General features: G+C 44.7%; 1 protein-coding gene across 1 annotated transcript; it reads right to left on the bottom strand.

Annotated features, from left to right (window-relative positions):
• Positions 1 to 213: 213 nt before the first annotated feature.
• LOC109759571 (indole-2-monooxygenase-like) lies at positions 214 to 5,996 on the bottom strand. Its single transcript, XM_040401396.2, has 3 exons — positions 5,386 to 5,996; positions 1,095 to 1,523; positions 214 to 992 (listed from the first exon to the last, which is right to left on the bottom strand). The coding sequence occupies exons 1-3, from the start codon at positions 5,938 to 5,940 to the stop codon at positions 363 to 365; spliced, it is 1,614 nt and encodes a 537-aa protein (XP_040257330.1). The 5' UTR covers positions 5,941 to 5,996; the 3' UTR covers positions 214 to 362.
• Between the last annotated feature and the right edge of the window lie 20,518 nt (positions 5,997 to 26,514).

Genomic DNA, 26,514 nt, shown 5'->3' with positions numbered 1-26,514 from the left:
TACAAGTTGGATACATATATATCCTTTTTTTTACAGCAGTTAGATACATATATCTACGTGAGTGCATGGATGGATACGAGCGAAACAAGTTCATGCAAAAAGAAAACTAGTATGTGCAGGTATATAAAGACACTTAGCAAGGACTTACCTCTCACGTATGTGTAAACATGCATGGCTTTTCTTTCCTCCCTTTATTTGTTTATACCATGCACAGATATTAACTTGTATTATTTCATACGAAATCCCATCAAACAGTTATTCATTACACCGGTGCTTAATAAGAAGTACAAAGGCTACATTCACGATACTATTATGGTAGGTACACATTCTGATGCGCACACACAATACAGTGGACCGATGAATCAATCTTGTGGCACTACGGGGACTAGGAGGAGCTTCTCTTTTCGATGCACCGTCATCCCAAATAATTCAGTCATACTGATGCCACCTTCGTCCATCAACTCTACTGGTAGCTTCCAGTTGAAGTTGTACATGAGATTCGCTAGCATGATTTCAATGCTCGCAGTCGCATAGTTCATGCCTGGGCAAATCCTTCGCCCAGCCCCAAAGGGCAAGTATTGGAAGTCATTTCCCTTATAGTCCATAGTTGCGGCGCTACCACATTCCATAAACCGCTCAGGCATGAACTCATCCGCATGCTCCCAACTACTAGGGTCCCTTGCAAGAGCCCAACTGTTGATGATGACACGTATTCCTGATGGTATCGTGTAGCCCTTTATGTTGCAGTCGGCCATGGAGAGGTGGGGTATGAGGAGTGGCCCAGGCATATGGAGCCGGAGGGTCTCTTTAATGACTGCCTTTAGGTAGGCCAAACTATCGAGATCGTCTTCGGTAACTATTTCTTTCCCCTTGGTTATAGTGCTCCTCACCTCAGCTTGTAGCTTGTTCATGAGGTGGGGTTTTCGCATGAGCTGGACCATCGCATATTCCAACACTATGAATGATGTATCTGTGCCAGCTTCGAACATGATCTACATACATACGGATCCATATGTAAGAATCAAATCAACAACATATAAGCTATATGTGTGGATGTGCGATTGTTTTGTTTTTGTTTGTGAGGACGTACTTACCTCTAACTGAGCCTTAATATGGTCTCTCGTGAGTTTGTACTCTTGTTGGATAGAAAGCAACACATCGGTGAAGTCAATATCCTCGTTGTTGTGTTCTGGCACCGACTTTCTTGCATGCTCATCGATGATATTATTGAGCAGGTTGTCCCACATCTTGTTCACCTTCTGGGCCTTGGCGCAAACAATCCTCTTGATGATGTCCATCTTCACCAACATGGGGAAGTAGTCCTCTAGGTTGAATCCGCCCAGGAGCAATGAGTTGGCCTCGACGAGCTCTCGAAAGAGTTTTTTATGGCCTCGTTCCCTGAAAAGCCTGCCGGACACAGCTTCGCACACAATGTCATTGGTGAAGGCATTGAGAAGGTCAGTCAGGTCGATGACGGTGCATTTGGAGGCCGCATCGCGGATCTTGGCCACAACCAATCTCACCTGTGAATTGAAAAGGATTAATTTTGGCACAATCCATGATGTGGACAACATGCATCTATCAATGCTACAATATATCTAGCAATCAAGTAAGTCGTCTATATTTAAGTTGCCTATTTTTTGGAGATTAATTTGCTTTTTAAGAACTATCAATTTTCTAAATATGGTGTCCCTTGGCCATAACAAGACTATGAGCAATGATTTGTCCAATTGGCGAGCCTACTTCCACTCTTTTGGGCTCAAAATGCTAGCATGCTCAATGCAAAATAATAGGCACTATAACTATGATATGAACAATCAACACAATTACCTAAAAGGAAAAGCAACAAAAAAGATTATTTTGGTAGATTTAGTACATCGAGTAGTATCACTTTGGTATAACACGAAACAAGAATAATAAGACTGCAATACTTTGGAAGAAAAAAAAGCCAAAATTCAAGATTTTCACACATATTACAAAGAGTTTGTAGTATACCATAATATGCAATAACAAGTACAAATTAGCCAAACTCTAATTAATATAATTAAAGTAGAAATTGATGTTGTATAAATGAGATGACTCATGCGTCACATCACTTAGACTGAGACTCTTACTCTCTCTCCTCTAAAAGATGCTTCAAAGCTCTCAAATACTTCATTAATCAGTGTCACAGGTTGGAACCCATCGTTAGAATATGCAAAAAAAAAATCAAAATATTCTAATTGGAGAAGAAACCAACTGAGATAGAGAACATGAGTTGCCTAAGACTTAGCAAACCATCATTTTGAAATGAATATGTAAGGTGGACAAATATACTCTATGCATAAAAGAATAATACCAACCTTGAAGGAAAAGATCAAAGATTCCATGTTTTATTACATCGCTTAGACACCGTTTTGATGTAGTTGATCATGTAAACCAACGGCCAATTAATAATTAGGAACACATTCCCATGAATTCCTTTTTTTTAAATAACTAGTAAAAAAACATAAATACATAAACAAAACCCTAGAAGGAAAGACTGAAAATAGATGGATTATTATTTTTTCGGTAGGGGGCCATATTTCAGTTATGCAAGAAAAAGAATTAGGAGGTAGCTTTACTCCCAAAGTATACATTTTTTTAAGAAACAAGATGACAAATGGATAGCAAACCTAATATACAAAAAATTGTAAAGATTAGCCAAAAAATGGTAAAATGGTTCTATATGAAAAAGTATAATATGAGTAGAGTTACAAAAAAACAGGTGTTTGTGATGTGAAAAAGAACCATAAATTTTGTGTTATTAAATTGCACAGAAATTTCGAAATTACACTTGTCCATACTTTGCAGGAGTTATTACTATTAACGTTAAGTTTGTAGCATCAATAAGAATTAAACGAAACAATAATGTTCGAGATGAACAATAAACAAAAATCCCCTCTCTTTCACACACACACACGAGTGATCATGTCCATGTGCGCAAACCTCTTTCTAGCAGCGCCGGCACGTAGTGCTCAAAAAATCCACCGTTTGCAACTATTTCAAAATTTGTGTATTTGCCAGCTATTATTCCTCGTTTTTAGCTATACAAAACCAATACCATCCCTTCCTGGGAAAAACAAAAAACCAATACTTATCCTAAATATAGTACCCACTACCTCTCTCTACACAATATTCACTTGATCCACTAGTGCTTCACCTCTCGATCCAAAACCGGCGGTTGGTGGCGGGTTCCCGGCCGACGCTAAATCCGGCTCTACCGATGGCGGTAGCTATGTCGCGAGCGCAAGGACCCATAATGACCAGAGACGAGCGGATGTGCGGTGACACCTAGACACCCGTGGAGGCCAGCAGCGACCAGCGGCACAACACGAAGCTCTTTCGGGTGTCCTGGTTCCAGATCTGTTGGATCCTCGCCTTGGCTAACCGGATTTGGTCATTTTCCACCACATCTGCTCCAGTCTCCGATCGACCACATCTCCTCAACCATCGCCATCCTTTTAGGTCTCCTCTCCCCACCAGCCACATCTGAAGCATGGGCATCACCATGGATGCCGAAGGGGGCGCCGGGGAACCCACCTTTTCATGTGATTTGTCCTCCCGGGTAACAGTGTTTTGAGTTAATCTGGAGCTTAGTATATGATTTGGAACTTAGTGGATGATGAACCGAAGTAGTGATCTAACATGTTTTATATTAGTTTACAGAGGTAGTATTTGTTATTTGATTTGTATGATTAGGATTTGTCGATTATTTTGTAATGGAAAATTAGTTCTGCAATGTAATTGAAATAGTTGAACTGTTCTGAAAATATGTGTGATATATGAATGTAACTGTTGGGAAATATATGAAATCAGTTTTCTACAACGTGTGAAACTAATTTATGAAATAGTGTTACAGAGAGTGAAATAGTGTCACAGAAAGTAATATGATGGTGGATTTATGTAACTGAAATGCCTATTTTGTGTTTATTCAGATTTCACTTGAGTAATAGTTGATGGAAAGATTTTTGTATTTCTGTCATTGAAATTGTAATGCAGCTTTGTGAAACTGATTATTTGAAAAATGTGGAATTGATTATTTTAAAAGAGTGAAACTGATTATTTAAAAAAATATGGAATTGAAATAGATGTATTTTTTATGAAACAAGCAAGTTGAAATAATCACTTTTCCTATTTTGTCAAATCTGAAATTGAAAAAACGGATTTTTTTTGGAATTAACATCAATTTCATTGAAATTGATCATTTGAAACAATTGACATGGGCATTTTGAAATCATTGGTATTTTTTAACTATTTAAGTAAGTATTTTGAAGAAATTGAAATCACTCTTTTGAAATATCGAAATGGAGTTCTGAAATAACTGAAACTAGCCATTTCGAATAATAAGTGAAATCAATCATTTGGAATACTTCAAATAGATTTTATGAAATAACTAAGATCATTTTTTGAAATATTGAAATGGGGTTTCGAAATCACTGAAACATGCCTTCTGAAATAATAATTGAAATCAATTGTTTGTAATAATTTAAATATGTTTTATGAAATAACTAAAAAAATTGAAAAATTTGAAGTCGATCATTTGAAATAGTAATTGAAACCATTTTCTGAAAAAATGAAATCCATTTCATGAACTGAGTGAAAATAGTTTTTTAAAGTGAGTGAAATTCAATTTTGAAATAGATATTTTTTAATGATTTTAAAAGTGTATAGTGATTAAAATAATATTATCTTTGAATTAGACTAAATTAACTGATGTAAATATATAAGATGTTTGGATATTTTAATATTGAAAATACAAAGGTGAACATGGGTGCGCACGCACCCACGTGAATAGTAAATTTATAAAAAATACTAGAAAAAATAAAAAAAATCTGAGATTTTGCGGTATGAAACTTAGTCGATCATTCTACTCACATGTGAAGTTTCATGATGTATTGACACCCATGGTATTCTTAGTAAAGAAAATACAAATGCGACCATACTATTCATTAAACAGTGTTTTTTAGTATAGCTTCGATTTTATCATTTTCGCCCAGATTACGACGGATGTGATTTCTTCGTGAAATTTCATATGCGAGTATACTGGTTGACTATGTATATTAAAAAAATAAGTTCAGATTTTTTTGATTTTTTCTAGTATTTTTTGAATTTACTATTCATAAAAAGTGCATGCGCACTCATGTTCACCAAATCCTCGTCCTTTTAATATAGACTACATACAGACTGAAATTAATGATCATACACAGTAAATCATGTCTACATACATCCAATTTAGAAAAAGTTAGAACCTTATGAACGGAGGAAGTAGCTAAATAATGAATAATGTTACATCTAGCTACTAAATAATTCAGGCAACTGAAAAGATAGCAAACATGCAGAAGAAATTGATGCATAGTTACCCACCTCGTGCTCGCGGACATGGCGGTAGGAGCGGACCTTCTTGTTGGTGAGAAGGTGCGTGGTGGCGATCTTCTTGACCTGCCGCCAGTGCTCGCCGTAGGGGGAGAAGGCGGCGTCCGTGGGGCCGTAGAAGAGGATTTCGGTGACGGCGGAGTAGGGCCGGGACGCGAAGACGTGGTCGTGCGTGCGCAGCACGGCCTCCGCGGCGCTCGGCGACGAGACGACGAGCGTCGGGACGGCGCCCAGGCGGAGGAGCATGAGGCCGTCGCGGCCATGCTTGGCGGCGAGGTCGCGGAGGGAGATGTGCGGGAGGGAACCGACGAGGTGCAGGTGGCCGATGATGGGGAGCCTACTGGGAGGAGAGGGCAGCCTGCCCAGTAGCTCTTCTCTGGCTCTCGCGGTGGCCGCGGCCGTCGACGGTGTCGCGAGGCGGCGCACGACCAGGAGGACGAGAAGAGGGCAGACGAGCAGGACAAAGACCAGTCCTAGAGCAGCATGTGGAGACCTCGCTTGCAGCAGGAGCAGCAGCTCATGGAGGCCATGCAACGGATGAACCATCACAGATGCTGATTGATTGTTTCACTGACTGTTTCTTCTACACGGCAGCTCAGCTGACTTTATAGCTACAAGGCTGGAGATTGCAGCGAGAGCAACACATCACTTCTAGTCCATGTTTATGCAGAAAACTCCAAGTGGTGACACGCACATACGTACATACCCTTTGAAGGAAGAGACTGGATTTTTGGTAAACGTCCCCTGCCCGCCGACCGGCCGAGCCACGCGCCGGCCGCCTTCTACATACGCGCGTCTGGCGTGGGACGACGCATCCACCTGCATCCTTATCTCCTCCGAGTCCACTCGTTCCGGATGGCAATGACCCCGTTTCCCGTAAACCTGGAGGGATTCATCTCTGAGGAGATAGTACGGGAATATTTTATCCCCGCGATCTAATACGAGAATCGAGATAAAAAGGTCTACCTATCCCCGTTCCCCGTTATATGATCATATGCATATAAATTGGTAGACTTTTATATGAAAATATTGTAATATTATATCAAGCATTGTAATTTTAAATATAATTTAAGGACAACGCTAACGCCCACACGTGTGGTGGGAGCCAAACCCGCCCACACGCTCTATAACACACAGACTACGCCATATCACCGCATGTATGTATATGGAAATCTTTTTGCATTTTCAGTTTTTAAAATGTTTTATCTCTTAAATAAAAAATCCGATTGAAGATCCGTTTTCACCATTAAATCCCCCGTGACGAAATCTTCGAAACTAGATCTCATATCAATATATTTCGACGAATTTTTTTTGATTAAAAGTTGCCATGTCTATACTAGTAGAAAAACGACTTTTAGTACCGGTTCGTAAGGACCTTTAGTACCGGTTCTGGAACCGGTACTAAAGAGTGGGGACTAAAGGTCCCCTTTAGTCCCGGTTTAACACGAACCGGGACCAAAGGCCCACCACGTGGCACGAGGCGCGCCGTGGTCTAGGGGACCTTTAGTTCCGGTTGGTAAGGATTTATTTATTTATTTTTGAAATAAAGCAAAAACAGTCAGCCTACTGGGCCGGCACGGCCTGCATACGACTAGAAACCCAATCTCTAATTGGGCAAGGATGCAGGCCCGTACGGCCCAGTAGGCCTCACAGGGCAGAAGACTTGCAATAGGCCCACAAAGGCCTGCTTAGAGAGGAGCTCGACACGGTAGCCGCGGTGGGGCTTATAAACCGGTGCGAGCTCCTCTCAACTAGCAAGGTGGGACTAAACATTGTGCACTGCGGGTGGCAGCGCACCACCTCCAACCGGTACTAAAGACCCCTCTTTACTACCGGTTGGAGCCACCAACCCGTGCTAAAGGCCACCACCTCTTTAGTACCGGTTCGTGGCACGAACCGGTACTAAAGGTTCGCCACGAACCGGTACTAATGAGCGCCGCCCGCCTGACCGTTGAAACCGGCATTAATGGTCACATTAGTGCCGGTTCAATACCAAACCGGGACTAATGAGTTTCACATTAGACCCTTTTTCTACTAGTGGTATTGCACATGAATTGCCATGATGTTTACACTCAAGTTGCCATGATATGTTTTAACTATTTTCTTCTACATTTAAAAGTAAATTTTGACATATTATAAAACGGGGAATTAAGAAACTAAACTTGCCATGCACCATAAACTAAAATTGTCATGGTACATGCACTTAAAATTGCCATGGTTCATACAAAAAACATTTTCATGGTCAAAGTACTGGAATTGCCATCATCAAAAAACTAAAATTGCTATGATCTACAAATTAAAATTGCCACATGACAACTTTAGTTTAAGCACAATGGCAACTACAGTATAAACATCATGGCAACTTTTGGGCAATTTTTTTTTTCGTCAAAACATACCAACATGGAGTCTAGTTTTGAAGATATCGTCGAGACGGATTTAATGGTGAAAACGGATTTTTAATTCGCATTTTTATTTAGGAGATAAAACATTTTTAAACCGAAAATCAAAAAAATTTCTGCTGATGTCATTTGTTCATACGTGGCAAAATGAGTGGTGACGGAAGCATGTGGGCGATGTGCAAACGTCCACATGTGTGGGCGTTAGTTTTTCCGTCATTTAATCTATAGAAGTTATTTAATATCATTATTTTTTGCATGTCTTATAAATATGTCCGAATGACAATATAATTAACTTATCATGAAAATATCATAATATATTTTCTGAATTTGGCTTCTCAATTAATGGGTAACCCAATCCCCGCCCCAAACTTGATGGGGATGAGGACAGGAAGAAAATTTCCTCATTTGCTAAGAGTGTGTTTGGTTGCTGTCCTGGTACAAAGGTGCCCGGCCTGGAGGGTGCCTGAAGGTTGCCTGTAACTTGTTTGGTTGCTGCCCTCGCGATTTCTCAGTTAGCCTACCCTGGATGATTGATATAGGTGATTAGCCTGGCCAACATACATGCACACAATTAGCCTGATCCAGGCGACCTGAAACGAACGCCTGGACACAAAAATCGAGGAGCCGGGCGAGTGAAAACAAGGGGCCGGTGGTAGTTAACGAACTGAGGACCTGACACATCTGTACCTAATATTAAAGGACGGAAAAGTTCATAATTCTCCATCCGTCATTCTTTTATATCCGTTGATTTTCTATCTACTCCTAATAGACGAGTTGGTTGAATAGTCCCATCACTTTCGTTTGGTTTTTTTTCGTCCTCCCTCCCATCATCTCTCCTACACATAGGTTTTTTCACCCTGCCACTAAAACCGAAGTAATTCCCTTTAATACTTCGCCTGGTTTATATCAGGTAAGGGCATGTACAATGGTTGATAAGATAGTCTTATCTTAAGTCTTGTATATAATTAAGAGATGACAAAAAAACATCTCTACAATGGGTCATCTTTTAGTCTTATCTTCAATAACTAGCTATTCCTAAAACCGTGCTGAGACATATTGTGTTAAGAGATCATCTCTTGTCTTCTCTTAAATAAGAGAAGACAAGCCTTTTCTTATGAATTCTCTCTCCTCCACCTCATCATTTATTCTACGTGGCATTGCTAAGATAGAACCATTGTACATGCCCTAATAATTCTCGTGCTTCTTTCTTTGGTAGGTGCTAATTTGCTTACCTTCTTACGTGAGATCACCTTCCCATCAAAGACCGAATTGGTTTCCCATTTGGTTTTTATATCCATAATATTTTAATATCAAATTACGGATTAAACAATTGCATTATAATTTTCGATCACCTTCCTAAAATCGTCCATGACTCGCTCGAAGTAGGGAGCGAGGCCCCTCGATCGTCGCTACGAGTATGTTGTCGTTTCGTTTCTTAACCTACCGATCGAATAAAATCCCCAGGCCCACCCCACGTCCTTGATTTCGTTCCATACCCCCACCATCGAAGATCCTCCCCATCCCCGTCCTAATCTTTCCTTCCAAAAATCTTAACTTTCCTTGCCTAGCAAGGGACCTAGGCCCACACATTCCAAATCACAAAACACTCTACAATCTTTGCTTTGGTCTCATCCAGATTGTGACCCTCTCTCCCGACGATCTCGTCCTCGTCCTCACGGCGGCCAGGACTAGCACGTGGATGTAGCTGCGTATCGGAAATCCTAGGGACGACAGAGGATCCGGTCGCTATAGTGAGGCTGGTCGCTGGTGGCGGCCGGATTGTCACCATGGGCAAAGCGGTAGGCGAAGTGGTGGCATGGGTGAGTGGCAGCAAGGACAGCTTCTTCAACATGATGTGATGTCTCGACTACATTCAAAAGGCAACACAATCCATCCATCCTGCCGCACCTCATTACGTTTGTTAGATTTAATCTTGATTTCGTATCTGCATGTGTTTTTTGATTTTGTATTGCATGTAGTTCAACAGGTGAGTCGTGGGTAGGAGTCTGGGAACAGCAAGTGTGCAAGGAGAGATGTCAGATCGTGTGAAGCGATGTAGATGGTGAGATGTCTGGTGTCGTGTGAATCGGCACGCCGCCGTGTGAAACGGCAACCTGAATCCAAGGCCCTGAGGAGTAGACGGGTGAGTCTATTAGTATTGCATGCCAGGTCCAGGAAGAAGATTAGCCGCATAGGATAGTTGGTTAGTGGTGCGTTGGTGCGTGGGTTAGTGCCACAAAAATCTGGGCGGCTTTGCCCCGGCTGTGTGCATGCGTGTGTGTTTTATTTAAGAGTTGTACGTATGTTTGCTTTGAGAAGGAGAAATACAGAGAAAAGGTCGTGGCTGTGTCAAGCAACACGACGGCAAAAAACTTCTGTGTTCCATTGTTCTTGTGCGAACTTATGAGAAGCTGAGAGGAAGAAGGAGCTGGGGATCAGCTCCAACAACGTCCACCCTGTTTCTCAACTATGAAAACCGTAGTTTTAGTTCTATAATTATGTGTGCTTGGCTGCTTGCCTGATGATGTGTAACGCCCAAGATGCGGCTATATCTCCCACGTGTCGAGGCACGACTTAGAGGCATAACCGCATTGTGGTTTTGTCGCAAAAAGGGTCATCTTCACACAATCCCATGTAATGAACAAGAATGTGATAACGAGAGTTGGCTTACAATCTCCACTTCACACAATACATAAATATAATTCATACATCATCCAAAATACACACATAGACCGACTACGGTCACAAACCAAATGAAAATAAGATAACCCCAAATGCTAGATCCCCGATCGTCCCAACTGGGCTCCACTACTGATCATCAGGAAAGGACACATAGTAACGACCACGTTCCTCATCGAACTCCCACTTGAGGTCGATCCCATCATCTGCACTGGCATCGTCGGCACATGCAACTGTTTGGTAGAATCTGTGAGTCACGAGGACTCAGTAATCTCACACCCGCGAGATCAAGACTATTTAAGCTTATAGGAAAGGATGGTGTAATGAGATGGAGCTGCAGCAGGCACTAAGCATATATGGTGGCTAACATACGCAAAAGAGAGCGAGAAGAGAAGCAACGGAACGGTCGCCATCTAGTAATGACCAAGAAGTGATCCTGAACTCCTACTTACGTCGTTCATAACTCAAACCGTGTTCACTTCCCGGACTCCGCCGAGAAGAGACCATTGTTGGGGAACGTAGTAATTTCAAAAAATTTCCTACGCGCACGCAAGATCATGGTGATGCATAGCAACGAGAGGGGAGAGTGTTGTCCACGTACCCTCGTAAACCGACAGCGGAAGCGTTATCACAACGCGGTTGATGTAGTCGTACGTCTTCACGATCCGACCGATCAAGTACCGAACGTACGGCACCTCCGAGTTCTACACACGTTCAGCTCGATGACGTCCCTCGAACTCCGATCCAGCCGAGTGTTGAGGGAGAGTTTCGTCAGCACGACGGCGTGGTGACGATGATGATGTTCCACCGACGCAGGGCTTCGCCTAAGCTCCGCAACGGTATTATCGAGGTGTAATATGGTGGAGGGGGCACCGCACACGGCTAAGAGATCTCAAGGATCAATTGTTGTGTCTCTGGGGTGCCCCCCTGCCCTCGTATATAAAGGAGCAAGGGAGGAGGAGGCCGGCCCTAGGAGGGGGCGCACCAAGTGTGGAGTCCTACTAGGACTCCCTAGTCCTAGTAGGATTCCACCTCCCATATGGAATAGGAAAAGAGGAAGGGAAAAAGAGAAGGAAGGAAGGGGGCGCCCCCCTTCCCTAGTCCAATTCGGACCAGACCAAGGGGAGGGGTGCGGCCACCCTTGAGGCCCTTTTCCTTCTTTCCCGTATGGCCCAATAAGGCCCAATACGTATTCCCGTAACTCTCCGGTACTCCGAAAAACACCCGAATCACTCGGAACCTTTCCGAAGTCCGAATATAGTCGTCCAATATATCGATCTTTACGTCTCGACCATTTCGAGACTCCTCGTCATGTCCCCGATCTCATCCGGGACTCCGAACTCCTTCGGTACATCAACATACATAAACTCATAATAAAACTGTCATCGTAACTTTAAGCGTGCGGACCCTACGGGTTCGAGAACTATGTAGACATGACCGAGACACGTCTCCGGTCAATAACCAATAGCGGGACCTGGATGCCCATATTGGCTCCCACATATTCTACGAAGATCTTTATCGGTCAGACAGCATAACAACATACGTTGTTCCCTTTGTCCCCGGTATGTTACTTGCCCGAGATTTGATCGTCGGTATCTCGATACCTAGTTCAATCTCGTTACCGGCAAGTCTCTTTACTCGTTCCGTAACACATCATCCCGCAACTAACTCATTAGTCACAATGCTTGCAAGGCTTATAGTGATGTGCATTACTGAGTGGGCCCAGAGATACCTCTCCGACAATCGGAGTGACAAATCCTAATCTCGAAATACGCCAACCCAATAAGTACCTTTGGAGACACCTGTAGAGCACCTTTATAATCACCCATTTACGTTGTGACGTTTGGTAGCACACAAAGTGTTCCTCCGGTAAACGGGAGTTGCATAATCTCATAGTCATAGGAACATGTATAAGTCATAAAGAAAGCAATAGCAACATACTAAATGATCGGGTGCTAAGCTAACGGAATGGGTCAAGTCAATCACGTCATTTTTCTAATGAGGTGATCCCGTTAATCAAATGACAACTCATGTCTATGGCTAGGAAACATAACCATCTTTGATTAACGAGCTAGTCAAGTAGAGGCATACTAGTGACACTCTGTTTGTCTATGTATTCACACATGTATTATGTTTCTGGTTAATACAATTCTAGCATGAATAATAAACATTTATCATGATATAAGGAAATAAATAATAACTTTATTATTGCCTCTAGGGCATATTTCCTTCAGTCTCCCACTTGCACTAGAGTCAATAATCTAGTTCACATCGCCATGTGATTTAACATGAATAGTTCACATCATCATGTGATTAACACCCATAGTTCACATCGTCATGTGACCATCACCCAAAGGGTTTTACTAGAGTTAGTAATCTAGTTCACATCGCTATGTGATTAACACCCAAAGAGTACTAAGGTGTGATCATGTTTTGCTTGTGAGATAATTTTAGTCAACGGGTCTGTCACATTCAGATCCGTAAGTATTTTGCAAATTTCTATGTCTACAATGCTCTGCATGGAGCTACTCTAGCTAATTGCTCCGACTTTCAATATGTATCTAGACCGAGACTTAGAGTCATCTAGGTTAGTGTCAAAACTTGCATCGACGTAACCTTTTACGACGAGCCTTTTGTCACTTCCATAATCGAGAAACATATCCTTATTCCAGTAAGGATAATTTTGACCGCTGTCCAGTGATCTACTCCTAGATCACTATTGTACTCCCTTGCCAAAATCAGTGTAGGGTATACAATAGATCTGGTACACAGCATGGCATACTTTATAGAACCTATGGCCGAGGCATAGGGAATGACTTTCATTCTTTTTCTATCTTCTGCCGTGGTCGGGTTTTGAGTCTTACTCAATTTCACACCTTGTAACACAGGCAAGAAACTCTTTCTTTGACTGTTCCATTTTGAACCACTTCAAAATCTTGTTAAGGTATGTACTCATTGAAAAAACTTATCAAGCGTCTTGATCTATCTCTATAGATCTTGATGCTCAATATGTAAGCAGCTTCATCGAGGTCTTTCTTTGAAAAACTCCTTTATGCTTTGCAGAATAATTCTACATTATTTCCGATCAACAATATGTCACTTACATATACTTATCAAAAATGTTATAGTGCTCCCACTCACTTTCTTGTAAATACAGGCTTCACCGCAAGTCTGTATAACACTATATCCTTTGGTCAACTTATCAAAGTGTATATTCCAACTCCGAGATGCTTGCACCAGTCCATAAATGGATTGCTGGAGCTTGCATATTTTGTTAGCACCTTTAGGATTGACAAAACCTTCTGGTTGCATCATATACAACTCTTCTTTAATAAATCCATTAAGGAATGCAGTTTTGTTTATCCATTTGCCAGATTTCATAAAATGCGGCAATTGCTAACATGATTCGGACAGACTTAAGCATAGATACGAGTGAGAAACTCTCATCGTAGTCAACACCTTGAACTTGTCAAAAACCTTTTTGCGACAATTCTAGCTTTGTAGATAGTGACACTACTATCAGCGTCCGTCTTCCTCTTGAAGATCCATTTAATCTCAATGGCTCGCCGATCATTGGGCAAGTCAATCAAAGTCCATACTTTGTTCTCATACATGGATCTCATCTCAGATTTCATGGCCTCAAGCCATTTTGCGGAATCTGGGCTCACCATCGCTTCTTCATAGTTCGTAGGTTTGTCATGGTCTAGTAACATAACCTCCAGAACAGGATTACCGTACCACTCTGGTGCGGATCTTACTCTGGTTGACCTACAAGGTTTAGTAACAACTTGATCTGAAGTTTCATGATCATCATCATTAACTTCCTCACTAATTGGTGTAGGAGTCACAGGAACAGATTTCTGTGATGAACCTCTTTCCAATAAGGGAGCAGGTACAGTTACCTCATCAAGTTCTACTTTCCTCCCACTCACTTCTTTCGAAAGAAAACTCCTTCTCTAGAAAGGATCCATTCTTAGCAGCGAATGTCTTGCCTTCGGATCTGTGATAGAAGGTGTACCCAACTGTCTCCTTTGGGTATCCTATGAAGACACATTTCTCCGATTTGGGTTTGAGCTTATCAGGATGAAACCTTTTCACATAAGCATCGCAACCCCAAACTTTAAGAAACGACAACTTTGGTTTCTTGCCAAACCACAGTTCATAAGGCGTCGTCTCAACGAATTTTGATGGTGCCCTATTTAACGTGAATGTAGCTGTCTCTAATGCATATCCCTAAAATGATAGTGGTAAATTGGTAAGAGACATCATAGATTGCACTATATCCAATAAAGTACGGTTATGACGTTCGGACACACCATTATGCTGTGGTGTTCCAGGTGGCGTGAGTAGTGAAACTATTTCACATTGTTTTAACTGAAGGCCAAACTCGTAACTAAAATACTCTTCTCCACGATCTGATCGTAGAAACTTTATTTTCTTGTTACGATGATTTTCAACTTCACTCTGAAATTCTTTGAACTTTTCAAATGTTTCAGACTTATGTTTCATTAAGTAGATATACCCATATCTGCTTAAATCATCTGTGAAGGTGAGAAAATAACGATATCCGCCACGAGCCTCAACATTCATCGGACCACATACATCTGTATGTATGATTTCCAACAAATCTGTTGCTCTCTCCATAGTTCCGGAGAACAGCGTTTTAGTCATCTTGCCCATGAGGCACGGTTCGCAAGCATCAAGTGATTCATAATCAAGTGATTCCAAAATCCCATCAGTATGGAGTTTCTTCATGCGCTTTACACCAATATGACCTAAACGGCAGTGCCACAAATAAGTTGCACTATCATTATTAACTTTGCATCTTTTGGCTTCAATATTATGAATATGTGTATCACTACGATCGAGATCCAACAAACCATTTTCGTTGGTGTGTATGACCATAGAAGGTTTTATTCATGTAAACAGAACAACAATTGTTCTCTATCTTAAATGAATAACTATATTGCAAAAAACATGATCAAATCATATTCATGCTCAACGCAAACACCACATAACACTTATTTAGTTTCAACACTAGTCCCGAAAGTACAGGGAGTGTGCGATGATGATCATATCAATCTTGGAACTACTTCCAACACACATCGTCACCTCGCCTTTTACTAGTCTCTGTTTATTCTGCAACTCCCGTTTTCGAGTTACTACTCTTTAGCAACTGAACCAGTATCAATTACCGAGGGGTTGCTATAAACACTAGTAAAGTACACATCAATAATCTGTATATCAAATATACCTTTGTTCACTTTTACTAGTCTCTGTTTATTCTGCAACTCCCGTTTCGAGTTACTACTCTTAGCAACTGAACTAGTATCAATTACCGAGGGGTTGCTATAAACACTAGTAAAGTACACATCAATAATCTGTATATCAAATATACCTTTGTTCACTTTGCCATCCTTCTTATCCACCAAATAGTTGGGGTAGTTCCGCTTCCAGTGACCAGTCCCTTTGCAGTAGAAGCACTTAGTCTCAGGCTTAGGACCAGACTTAGGCTTCTTCACTTGAGCAGCAACTTGCTTGCCGTTCTTCTTGAAGTTCCCCTTCTTCCCTTTGCCCTTTTTCTTGAAACTAGTGGTCTTGTTAACCATCAACACCTGATGTTTTTCTTGATTTCTACCTTCGTCGATTTCAGCATCACGAAGAGCTCGGGAATTACTTTCGTCATCCCTTGCATACTATAGTTCATCACGAAGTTCTACTAACTTGGTGATGGTGACTAGAGAATTCTGTCAATCACTATTTTATCTGGAAGATTAACTCCCACTTCATTCAAGAAATTGTAGTACCCAGACAATCTGAGCACATGCTCACTAGTTGAGCGATTCTCCTCCATCTTTTAGCTATAGAACTTGTTGGAGACTTCATATCTCTCAACTCGGGTATTTGCTTGAAATATTAACTTCAACTCCTGGAACATCTCATATGGTCCATGACGTTCAAAACGTCTTTGAAGTCCCGATTCTAAGCTGTTAAGCATGGTGCACTAAACTATCAAGTAGTCATCATATTGAGCTAGCCAAACGTTCATAACGTCTGCATCTGCTCCTGCAATAGGTCTGTCACCTAGCGGTGCATCAAGGACATAATTTTTCTGTGCAGCAATGAGGATAATCCTCAGATCACGGATCCAATCCGCATCTTTGCTACTAACATCTTTCAACACTAACATCTTTCAACATAATTTTCTCTAGGAACATATCAAAAATAAAACAGGGAAGCAACAACGCAAGCTATTGATCTACAACATAATTTGCAAAATACTATCAGGACTAAGTTCATGATAAATTTAAGTTCAATTAATCATATTACTTAAGAACTCCCACTTAGATAGACATCCCTCTAATCCTCTAAGTGATCACGTGATCCATATCAACTAAACCATGTCCGATCATCACGTGAGATGGAGTAGTTTCAACGGTGAACATCACTATGTTGATCATATCTACTATATGATTCACGCTCGACCTTTCGGTCTCCGTGTTCCGAGGCCATATCTGTTATATGCTAGGCTCGTCAAGTTTAACCTGAGTATTCCGCGTGTGCAACTATTTTGCACCCGTTGTATTTGAACGTAGAGCCTATCACACCCGATCATCACGTGGTGTCTCAGCACGAAGAACTTTTGCAACGGTGCATACTCAGGGAGAACACTTATACTTTGATAATTTAGTGAAGGATCATCTTATAATGCTACCGTCAAACAAAGCAAGATAAGATGCATAAAGGATTAACATCACATGCAATCAATATAAGTGATATGATATGGCCATCATCATCTTGTGCTTGTGATCTCCATCTCCGAAGCACCGTGCTTGTGATCTCCATCTCCGAAGGACCGTCATGATCACCATCGTCACCGGCGCGACACCTTGATCTCCATCATAGCATCGTTGTCGTCTCGCCAACTTATTGCTTTTACGACTATCGCTACCGCTTAGTGATAAAGTAAAACTATTACATGGCGATTGCATCTCATACAATAAAGCGACAACCATATGGCTCCTGCCAGTTGCCGATAACTCGGCTACAAAACATGATCATCTCATACAACACATTATATCACATCATGTCTTGACCATATCACATCACAACATGCCCTGCAAAAACAAGTTAGACGTCCTCTACTTTGTTATTGCATATTTTACGTGACTGCTACGGGCTTTGCAAGAACCGTTCTGACCTACGCATCAAAACCACAACGATAGTTTGTCAAGTTGGTGCTGTTTTAACCTTCGCAAGGACCGGGCGTAGCCACACTCGGTTCAACTAAAGTGAGAGAGACAGACACCCGCCGATCACCTTTAAGCAACGAGTGCTCGCAACGGTGAAACCAGTCTCGCGTAAGCGTACGCGTAATGTCGGTCCGGGCCGCTTCATCTCACAATACCGCTGAACCAAAGTATGACATGCTGGCAAGCAGTATGACTTATATCGCCCACAACTCACTTGTGTTCTACTCGTGCATAGCATCAACGCAAAAAACCAGGCTCGGATGCCACTGTTGGGGAACGTAGTAATTTCAAAAAGTTTCCTACGCACACGCAAGATCATGGTGATGCATAGCAACGAGAGGGGAGAGTGTTGTCCACGTACCCTCGTAGACCGACAGCGGAAGCGTTATCACAACGCGGTTGATGTAGTCGTACGTCTTCACGATCCGACCGATCAAGTACCGAACGTACGGCACCTCCGAGTTCTACACACGTTCAGCTCGATGACGTCCCTCGAACTCCGATCCAGCCGAGTGTTGAGGGAGAGTTTCGTCAGCACGACGGCGTGGTGACGATGATGATGTTCCACCAACGCAGGGCTTCGCCTAAGCTCCGCAACGGTATTATCGAGGTGTAATATGGTGGAGGGGGGCACCGCACACGGCTAAGAGATCTCAAGGATCAATTGTTGTGTCTCTGGGGTGCCCCCCTGCCCTTGTATATAAAGGAGCAAGGGAGGAGGAGGCCGGCCCTAGGAGGGGGCGCACCAAGTGTGGAGTCCTACTAGGACTCCCTAGTCCTAGTAGGATTCCACCTCCCATATGGAATAGGAAAAGAGGAAGGGAAAAAGAGAAGGAAGGAAGGGGGCGCCCCCCTTCCCTAGTCCAATTCAGACCAGACCAAGGGGAGGGGTGCGGCCACCCTTGAGGCCCTTTTCCTTCTTTCCCGTATGGCCCAATAAGGCCCAATACGTGTTCCCGTAACTCTCCGGTACTCCGAAAAATACCCGAATCACTCAGAACCTTTCTGTCGTGGAATTGTCACGGCAGATGTCCTCGAGCTAGGACTTAATCATGGAGCCATCGCAACTAGGAAGCTTGAAGAGGTTAAGTGGTACAAGGAACACGAGGGTTTATACTGGTTCGGCCCCTTACGGTGAAGGTAAAAGCCTACGTCCAGTTTGAGGTGGTATTGATTAGGGTTTCGATGACCAGGGAGCTAAACTGCTATGCCTGGCTCTCGACGAGATCTTTCTCTTTTTTCTAAACCGCTGCCGGGTCGTCCCTTTATATAGGGAGGCTGACGCCCAGTAGCTCTCAGAGTCCCGGCCGGCTCATAAGAGTGTGCGGCTCGGACTCTCAACTATTCTTGCCTTACACTACAAGTTCTACCATAATAATGATTGTAACTACGGGCCTTAAGCCCATCTTTGGCCCACCGTCTTCAAGCTTGGCGCCGGGCTTCTGGCGATGACCATTATGAGTAACCCGGCCCCTTCTGGCGGGTGACTCTAAGGTCTATATCCTCAACATTAGGCCCCAGATTGATTTGAGCCGGCTCATGTCAATCTTCAATTCTTTCGACAGAAAAAATCTCCGGCTTACCTTTGTGTGAAGGCCATAACCCGGCGTGACGTCATCCTCTGGACTCCGGGTAATCCGCCGTGACGTCATCTTCCATTAAGCCCGTTTTTTACTCCACCAGATCCGCAACGGATCTTATCTTTACTGCCATCCCGAAAATCGAGGTGTTTCATGGGGAGATAACCACGCCGTGGACTCCTCGTTTCTCGCGCCCACTTATGAGCTCGCCCTTATAAATAGCCCGGCCCGACGGGCCTTTAGCCACTCTTCTTCCTCCTCGCGCCACTGTTCCTCTGCTCGAGCTCGAACTCCGCCGCCGCCGCCGCGCCCCCGGTCTTCGTCAACCTTGGCCGCTGCATCACCCTGACTCGGTCCAGACAAACGGCGGAACCTCCGCTCCTCTTCAGCACCGGTGAGTCCTCGCTACTCCATAGGGCAGATCCGCACTAGGGCTCCGTAGTTCTTCCTCTGTTCTTAGTAGTTCATCGCGGCCCTCAGTACATTTGATTTTTACTGCCTCTTTTTGATCTTAGTACAGTATAGAACTAGTGCGACGGCTGTTTAGTACTCATTTCAAACGCAAGTAGGTCTCTTTTTACTGCATAAAGGCCTCATTCGAGCTCAAGAACTTCCATCGCGTCTGTTTCTAGGTCTAGAAACTTTTTCTTTTGCCCGACCATTTTGATCCAAAATATTTACCGCAATGTGTGAAACCTGTTTTCACCATACTTAGTAAAAAACTGCCCTCATTGAGTCATGGCGGTTTACATTTCCGGTTTAAAGAAAACACGCGCCGCAGAACCTTCCGACTTAAAGGAGACCATGCGCCATAGAATTTTCCGGCTCATCTGAGATAGGGCCGTAGACAATCGAATTACTCTCAATACGTCAGGCGGCTTAAATAGCCCGGTGCACTTAGATATATGTCATTAGCCCCCTTCATAAGCCGCCACTTTAACATTGCACTGTAAATTTCCTCCGGCTTATAGTTAAACCGGACGTTTCCTTTTACCATAGGCTGCCGACTTTCACCATGCCTCCCAAAGCTCCTAAAGCTTCCATCACTTGCAATTGGATGAGGTCCAATGTCACCAACGAGACGTTAGCAGATTTTGTCAAGTCTGGCTACCTGCCGTAGAAGGACGTCATGTCCTACCGTGCCCCTGACCCGTCAGAAGAGAGACCACAGCCAAAGGACAGGCAGGTGGTCATTTTTGCGGATCACATGAGCCGGGGCTTCGCACAGCCCGGCTCAAAGTTTTTCAGAGACGTGCTGAATTTCTTCGACCTGCGCCCTCAAGACATAGGACCCAACTCAGTGTCCAATATCTGCAACTTCCAAGTGTTCTGCGAGGTCTACCTTGGAGAGGAGCCCAGCCTTCTGCTCTTCAGAGAGCTATTCAACCTGAACCGTCAGAATGAGTGCGCCAATGGGCCAAGTTTGGAGCTTGGTGGCATCTCCATTCAGCGGCGGAGGGACTGCCTTTTCCCGTACGCAGAGCCGCCAAGCCACCCCAAAGACTGGAATCTGACGTGGTTCTACTGCCAAGACACGTCGCTGGCTGATGAGAGTCCGCTGCCCGGCTTTCGCCCCTCGCGTCTGGAGCCGACTCACCCGCTGTCTGACAAGTTAACTCAGGCGGAACGCCAACCTCTGCTCCCCATCATCAACAAGATCAAAGCTCTCCTGGGCAATGGTCTCAACGGAATTGATCTGGTCCGGGTCTGGATCTCCTGGCGGGTGATCCCATTGAGCCGCCACTCCGGCTTAATGTGCGAGTACACATGCCGAAAGGATGACCCCCAGAGACACAGCCGCAACGATCTTCCTGAAGATGTTGCAGAGGATATGACCAAGGCTCTCTTGAACGAGAGCCTGGAAGACTGCGGGAGGACCGGGTTAGCCCCCTTCTGCAAGACCAACCCAGCCCCAGCGGTAAGCCGCTGACCTGAGCATCTTATGTTCTTCTGTATATAACTTTCATCTGAATCGTTTTAAGAAATCATCATTGTATTTTTCAGGCTGATGACTAGTTCTGGCGTGTCAAATATGACCATGAGGCGGCCAAGAAGGCCAGAAAGGCGAAGAAAGCCGCCAAGAAAGCCGCTCCCCGTAAGAAGGGAAGTAGGCCAACTGCTTTAGAGCTGATGCAATTAAGCGACAGCTCCGAGTCAGAGGTAATCCCTGAACCTGTAAGCTCTTGCTCTATCTGCTATTTATTTCTGTCCAACTTATCCATACTATTCATCAACAGGATGACACCGGCGCAAGTAACCCGGTGGTTGAAGAGGTAACGATACTTTCCTCCGACTCGGAGCCCTTGCCAAGGCTGAAAATCCGAAGGGTAACCCGGAAAGTAAGCTTTTCACATCCTTTAGCTTATCAAGACCCTCAATTTATTTTGAAGCGACAGGTTCATGAGAGCCGGCGGCACACCCGGACCGACAAAAACACTGACCTCTCCTCCGGGTTACCTGACGCATCGAGGAAACGCCGGACCGAGGTGATCTCAAAATTGTACCCTTTTCATCCTTTGGCAGGTGCTATACGTCAACCGCTCAACTCTTCTGACTCAAATTATCAGGAAACTTCCCCCTCTTTTGGCGACTCTATGCAGTCAAGTCTGCCGGCTTTCAAGACCGTGCCCGGGTAATGACAATCATCTCATGTTGTACTTTGTCTTTACTTACACTATTATGCTTAACCTTTCTGTCTTTTCAGTGCCCAGGCCAAACTCACCAAGAGGGCGAAGAAGACCAAGCCGGTCGAAGAGCCGGATTTGCCTGAGCCGGAGGTAGCAGGTCAAGAACCGCCAGCTGCCTCCGCTCCCGAAGCCACCGCTCCAACCGACAAGGCAACTTCAGAAGCTTCTGTTAACCCGGAGGCCTCCAGCTCGGCTCAACCAGCAAATGATCCGGACGTGGTAATCACCCGGACGGAATTTGTTGAGCCGGGAAGACCTACTGCGCTGGCCAAGTGCTCCGCCAAAGGGGAGTTGCTAGAGTCCCGCCGGGTTAACCTGGACCTCACCGACTACGCCAATTTGAACATTGGAGAGATCGTCTCCGGCTTCGTCAGCCAAGTGCACAAGAGCCGGGACGCAGAGATTGCCATGGTGAACCAGATCCAGCAGAAATCTAAGGTATTATTCTTCTGTCTTCTTACTTACTGCATAGTTATTTTTACCATGCTAGCCCCCAAGTCGACGACTTATGACTAAATATGTTGTAGACTTAAGTTCCGGCTTACTCAATTGAACCGGCAATGTGTAGATAGAAACGTTCAATATGCATTAGCCCCCAAGTGCCAAGTGTCTTTGCTTGGAAAGTGCTTGGGACTTTAAAACTGTTCATCCTATAACCCGGAAATTATGCATGCAGGCTGCTTGTAAAAAGTTTGAAGCTGACATCTCCGATCTGAAGAACCGGCTGAAGATGCAAGAAATGGAGACCCGGAAGGCAAATGCCCAATTTGTGTCCAGTATCGCCGCGCAATAAAAGCTGAAGACGGAATTTGATGCTGAACGGAAGGATTGGGCCGAAGAAAAGGCCGCGCTGGTGAACCGGGCTGAACAGGCGGAGAAGGCTTTGGCAGAGAAGACCGCCGAACTGTCCGGCTTAAAGCGCCAAGTGTCCCAGATGGTTGCCGCAATCTTCGGTAAGTCATTTCACCGGCTTTCATCAAGTTTAAAATCTTTATATCTCATAACTCATCCTTGTCGGCGGCTTATCTTATTCTGTTAAACAGGTCCTAGAAGCGCCAACCTTAACCAGAGCGTGGTAACCAAGCTGAAGGCCGTGTACACCCTGGTGGAGCAACTCTACACCGGGTCACAGCATGCCTTGGCTGTGGTGGCCCTATCCAACGAGGTGCCGACTCATTTGGCGGAAGTTCTTCGCCGGCTCGCCGTTCTACCTCAATGGATCCAAGAGCTGCGACGGGCCTCCGCAAGAGCCGGAGCGATCGCCGCGCTGAGCCGGGCCAAGGCGTTCCTTCCAGAGTTAGACCCGGCGGACATCGCCCTCGGCTATCCAAGTTTGAAGGAAGACGGCACAGCCTTCGACCAAAGGGATTTTGCCGCCTGCGTGAAGGTCGTGCGCCCGGTGGCCACTCTCATTGGAAACGACACAGATCTGACCAAGTACCAGCCGGCTTACAATGCGGAAAATCAGAGGATCCCGACCCCGCGCTATGAAGCCCTCAGCTTAATCCCGCCGGCTCGTCAGCACACCTTCGCCCCGGAGATTGACCCGGCCGGGTTAATTGACGAGGAAGCTCAATTCGAAGCTCTGAGCGGCATCGACTGGAAGTCGTCGACTTTCCAGACCTTGGGAACAGCCGGAGGAGAAGAGAGGGACGAGCCGGAGACTTCAATCCAGCAAGCGTCGTAACTCTGCTGGCGGCTTATCAAACAATGCCTCACCCTTTTGGACTCAATGAGTCTTGTAATAGAGTAGGACCAACACTTTATCTTTGCCGTGCCATCGTGCACGCCTTTGAATGCTGAAGTCTATCGAAGTTGTCTCCTTTATATTTCTCCGGGTCATGATTGATCATTCATTTTCCTTAAGCTCAAAATAGTTGCCTTTAACTATCCTGCTTAAAGGACAAATCACAAGTCTCTAGGCGGCTTACCGCCCTGAGAATCATAGGTTTTAGATATATAACCCGGAATATGAATCAACAAAGACTGGTCCTCAATTATATCCTTATTACAGCCGTAATAACACACTGAGCGGCCTGCAAGCATACTTCCAGTTTAGATAACCCGGGTAATAAGGTTGGTACCTCAATTCCGGTTTACCTGTCTCAATAACACCCATTGTGTTCAACTAATACTGTAAACCAAAGTTAAGCCGGTAAAGTGAGACCCGGCCGTACACATGTTGAAATAATCAGAAGAAAACTTACTATAAAGCAGAAGAACTTAGGGGCTTCCGGTTCGAATACGACCAGAGACCCGGCCCAAAGGGGTTATGCCAGGATTCGAATGCGATCATGTAGGCCCCAGTGGGTGTGGCGATGCCAATCAAGAGGGTACCGACATCTATGTTCTCTTTGGTTCGAATACGACCCATGTTTGAACAGGAAGCCCCCAAGTGATTTTAAGAATTGTTTAACGACGCTGATTCGAATACGATCCACATCGGTTCCCAAAGGGGTTAAACTATGATTCAAATATGATCAAAGAAAACTACCCAATGAGCTCGGCACTTTGCCAATCAAATGGGTATCGACAACTATGTTCTCTTTGGTTCGAATACGACCCATGTTTGAACAGGAAGCCCCCAAGTGACCTTATTGCCTACGACTAGATTCGAATATGATCATAAGCCGGATCCTCCTTCAAGTTATCATGTAATCTTGCAATGAAAAACGTGCACATTTGGAGGAGAAAAAAGGACAGAGGTCCTGCTTTATTGCTTATCATAATATATACATGGCTGAGAGAAATATGTACATTATGAGAGCCGGTGGCTCAAGTGTAGTAAGGCCGAAGCTGAGCTATGTTGCACGGCCGACGGGTCTCTTCCTCTGACTTACGTGAATCTTTGTGCTCCCGGATGTCAATGAGGTAATATGACCCGTTGTGCAAGTTCTTGCTGACCACAAAGGGCCCTTCCCAAGGTGGAGATAGCTTGTGCGCATCGGTTTGATCTTGGATGAGCCGGAGCATGAGATCGCCCTCCTGGAAAACCCGGGATTTAACCCGGCGACTATGATAACGGCGCAGGTCTTGTTGGTAAATCGTTGAGCGAGCTGCGGCCATATCACGCTGTTCGTCCAACAAGTCAAGAGCATCTTGGCGTGCCTGTTCATTGTCCGCCTCAACATAAGCCGCCACTCGAGGTGAGTCATGATGGATGTCACTGGGGAGGACTGCTTCTGCTCCATAAACCATGAAGAAAGGCGTGAAACCTGTAGACCTGTTAGGAGTAGTGTTGATGCTCCATAACACGAAGGGCAACTCCTCCACCCAACAACCCGGCGTCCGTTGCAAAGGGACCAAAAGCCGGGGCTTGATGCCCTTCAGAATCTCCTGATTAGCTCTCTCAGCTTGACCATTGGATTGAGGATGAGCAACTGAGGAAACATCAAGTCGGATATGCTCTCGTTGACAAAACTCTTCCATGGCGCCCTTGGATAGATTGGTGCCATTGTCAGTTATAATGTTGTGCGGAAAGCCAAAGCGAAAGATCACCTTTTTCATAAATTGAACCGCCGTGGCTGCATCGCACTTGCTAACTGGCTCAGCTTCCACCCACTTTGTGAATTTGTCAACTGCCACTAAGAGGTGGCTCTTCTTATCCTTGGACCTTTTAAAAGGCCCAACCATATCAAGCCCCCAGACCGCAAAGGGCCAAGTAATTGGGATCCTCCTCAGCTCCCGAGCCGGCACATGAGCCCGTCGCGAGAACCTTTGGCAACCATCACATTTACTGACCAAGTCCTCCGCATCAGCATGAGCCGTCAACCAATAAAAACCATGGCGAAAAGCCTTGGCCACAAGAGACTTTGAGCCGGCGTGATGACCACAATCCCCTTCATGAATCTCACGCAAGATCTCTTGACCTTCCTCAGGGGAGACACAACGCTGGAATGCTCCCGTAACACTGCGGTGATGCAACTCGCCATTGATAACAATCATTGACTTAGCCCGCCGGGTTATTTGTCTGGCCAGAGTTTCATCCTCAGGCAACTCTCCCCGGGTCATGTAAGCCAGATAGGGCATTGTCCAGTCCGGTATGATGTGGAGAGCCGCCACCAGTCGCGCCTCCGGGTCAGGGACAGCCAAGTCTTCCTCTGTAGGCAGCTTAACAGAAGGGTTATACAGGACCTCCAGGAAAGTATTAGGCGGCACCGGCTTTCGCTGAGAGCCTAGCCGGCTTAGAGCATCAGCCGCCTCGTTCTTCCTGCGATCAATGTGCTCTACTTGGTAGCCCTGAAAGTGCCCAGCAATGGCATCAACTTCGCGGCGATAAGCCGCCATGAGAGGGTCCTTAGAGTCCCACTTGCCTGATACTTGTTGAGCCACCAAGTCTGAGTCACCGAAACACCTTACCCGGCTCAAGCTCATCTCCTTAGCCATCCGAAGACCGTGGAGCAAGGCCTCGTACTCAGCCGCATTGTTAGTGCAAGGAAACATCAACTGTAGCACATAATGGAACTTGTCACCTTTAGGGGAAGCCAATACAACTCCAGCCCCCGAGCCCTCCAACTTCCTG

The sequence above is a fragment of the Aegilops tauschii genome, chromosome 2, assembly GCF_002575655.3.
Source record: "Aegilops tauschii subsp. strangulata cultivar AL8/78 chromosome 2, Aet v6.0, whole genome shotgun sequence".
NCBI lineage: Eukaryota > Viridiplantae > Streptophyta > Magnoliopsida > Poales > Poaceae > Aegilops > Aegilops tauschii.
This window is presented reverse-complemented; position numbering and strand designations above follow the sequence as displayed.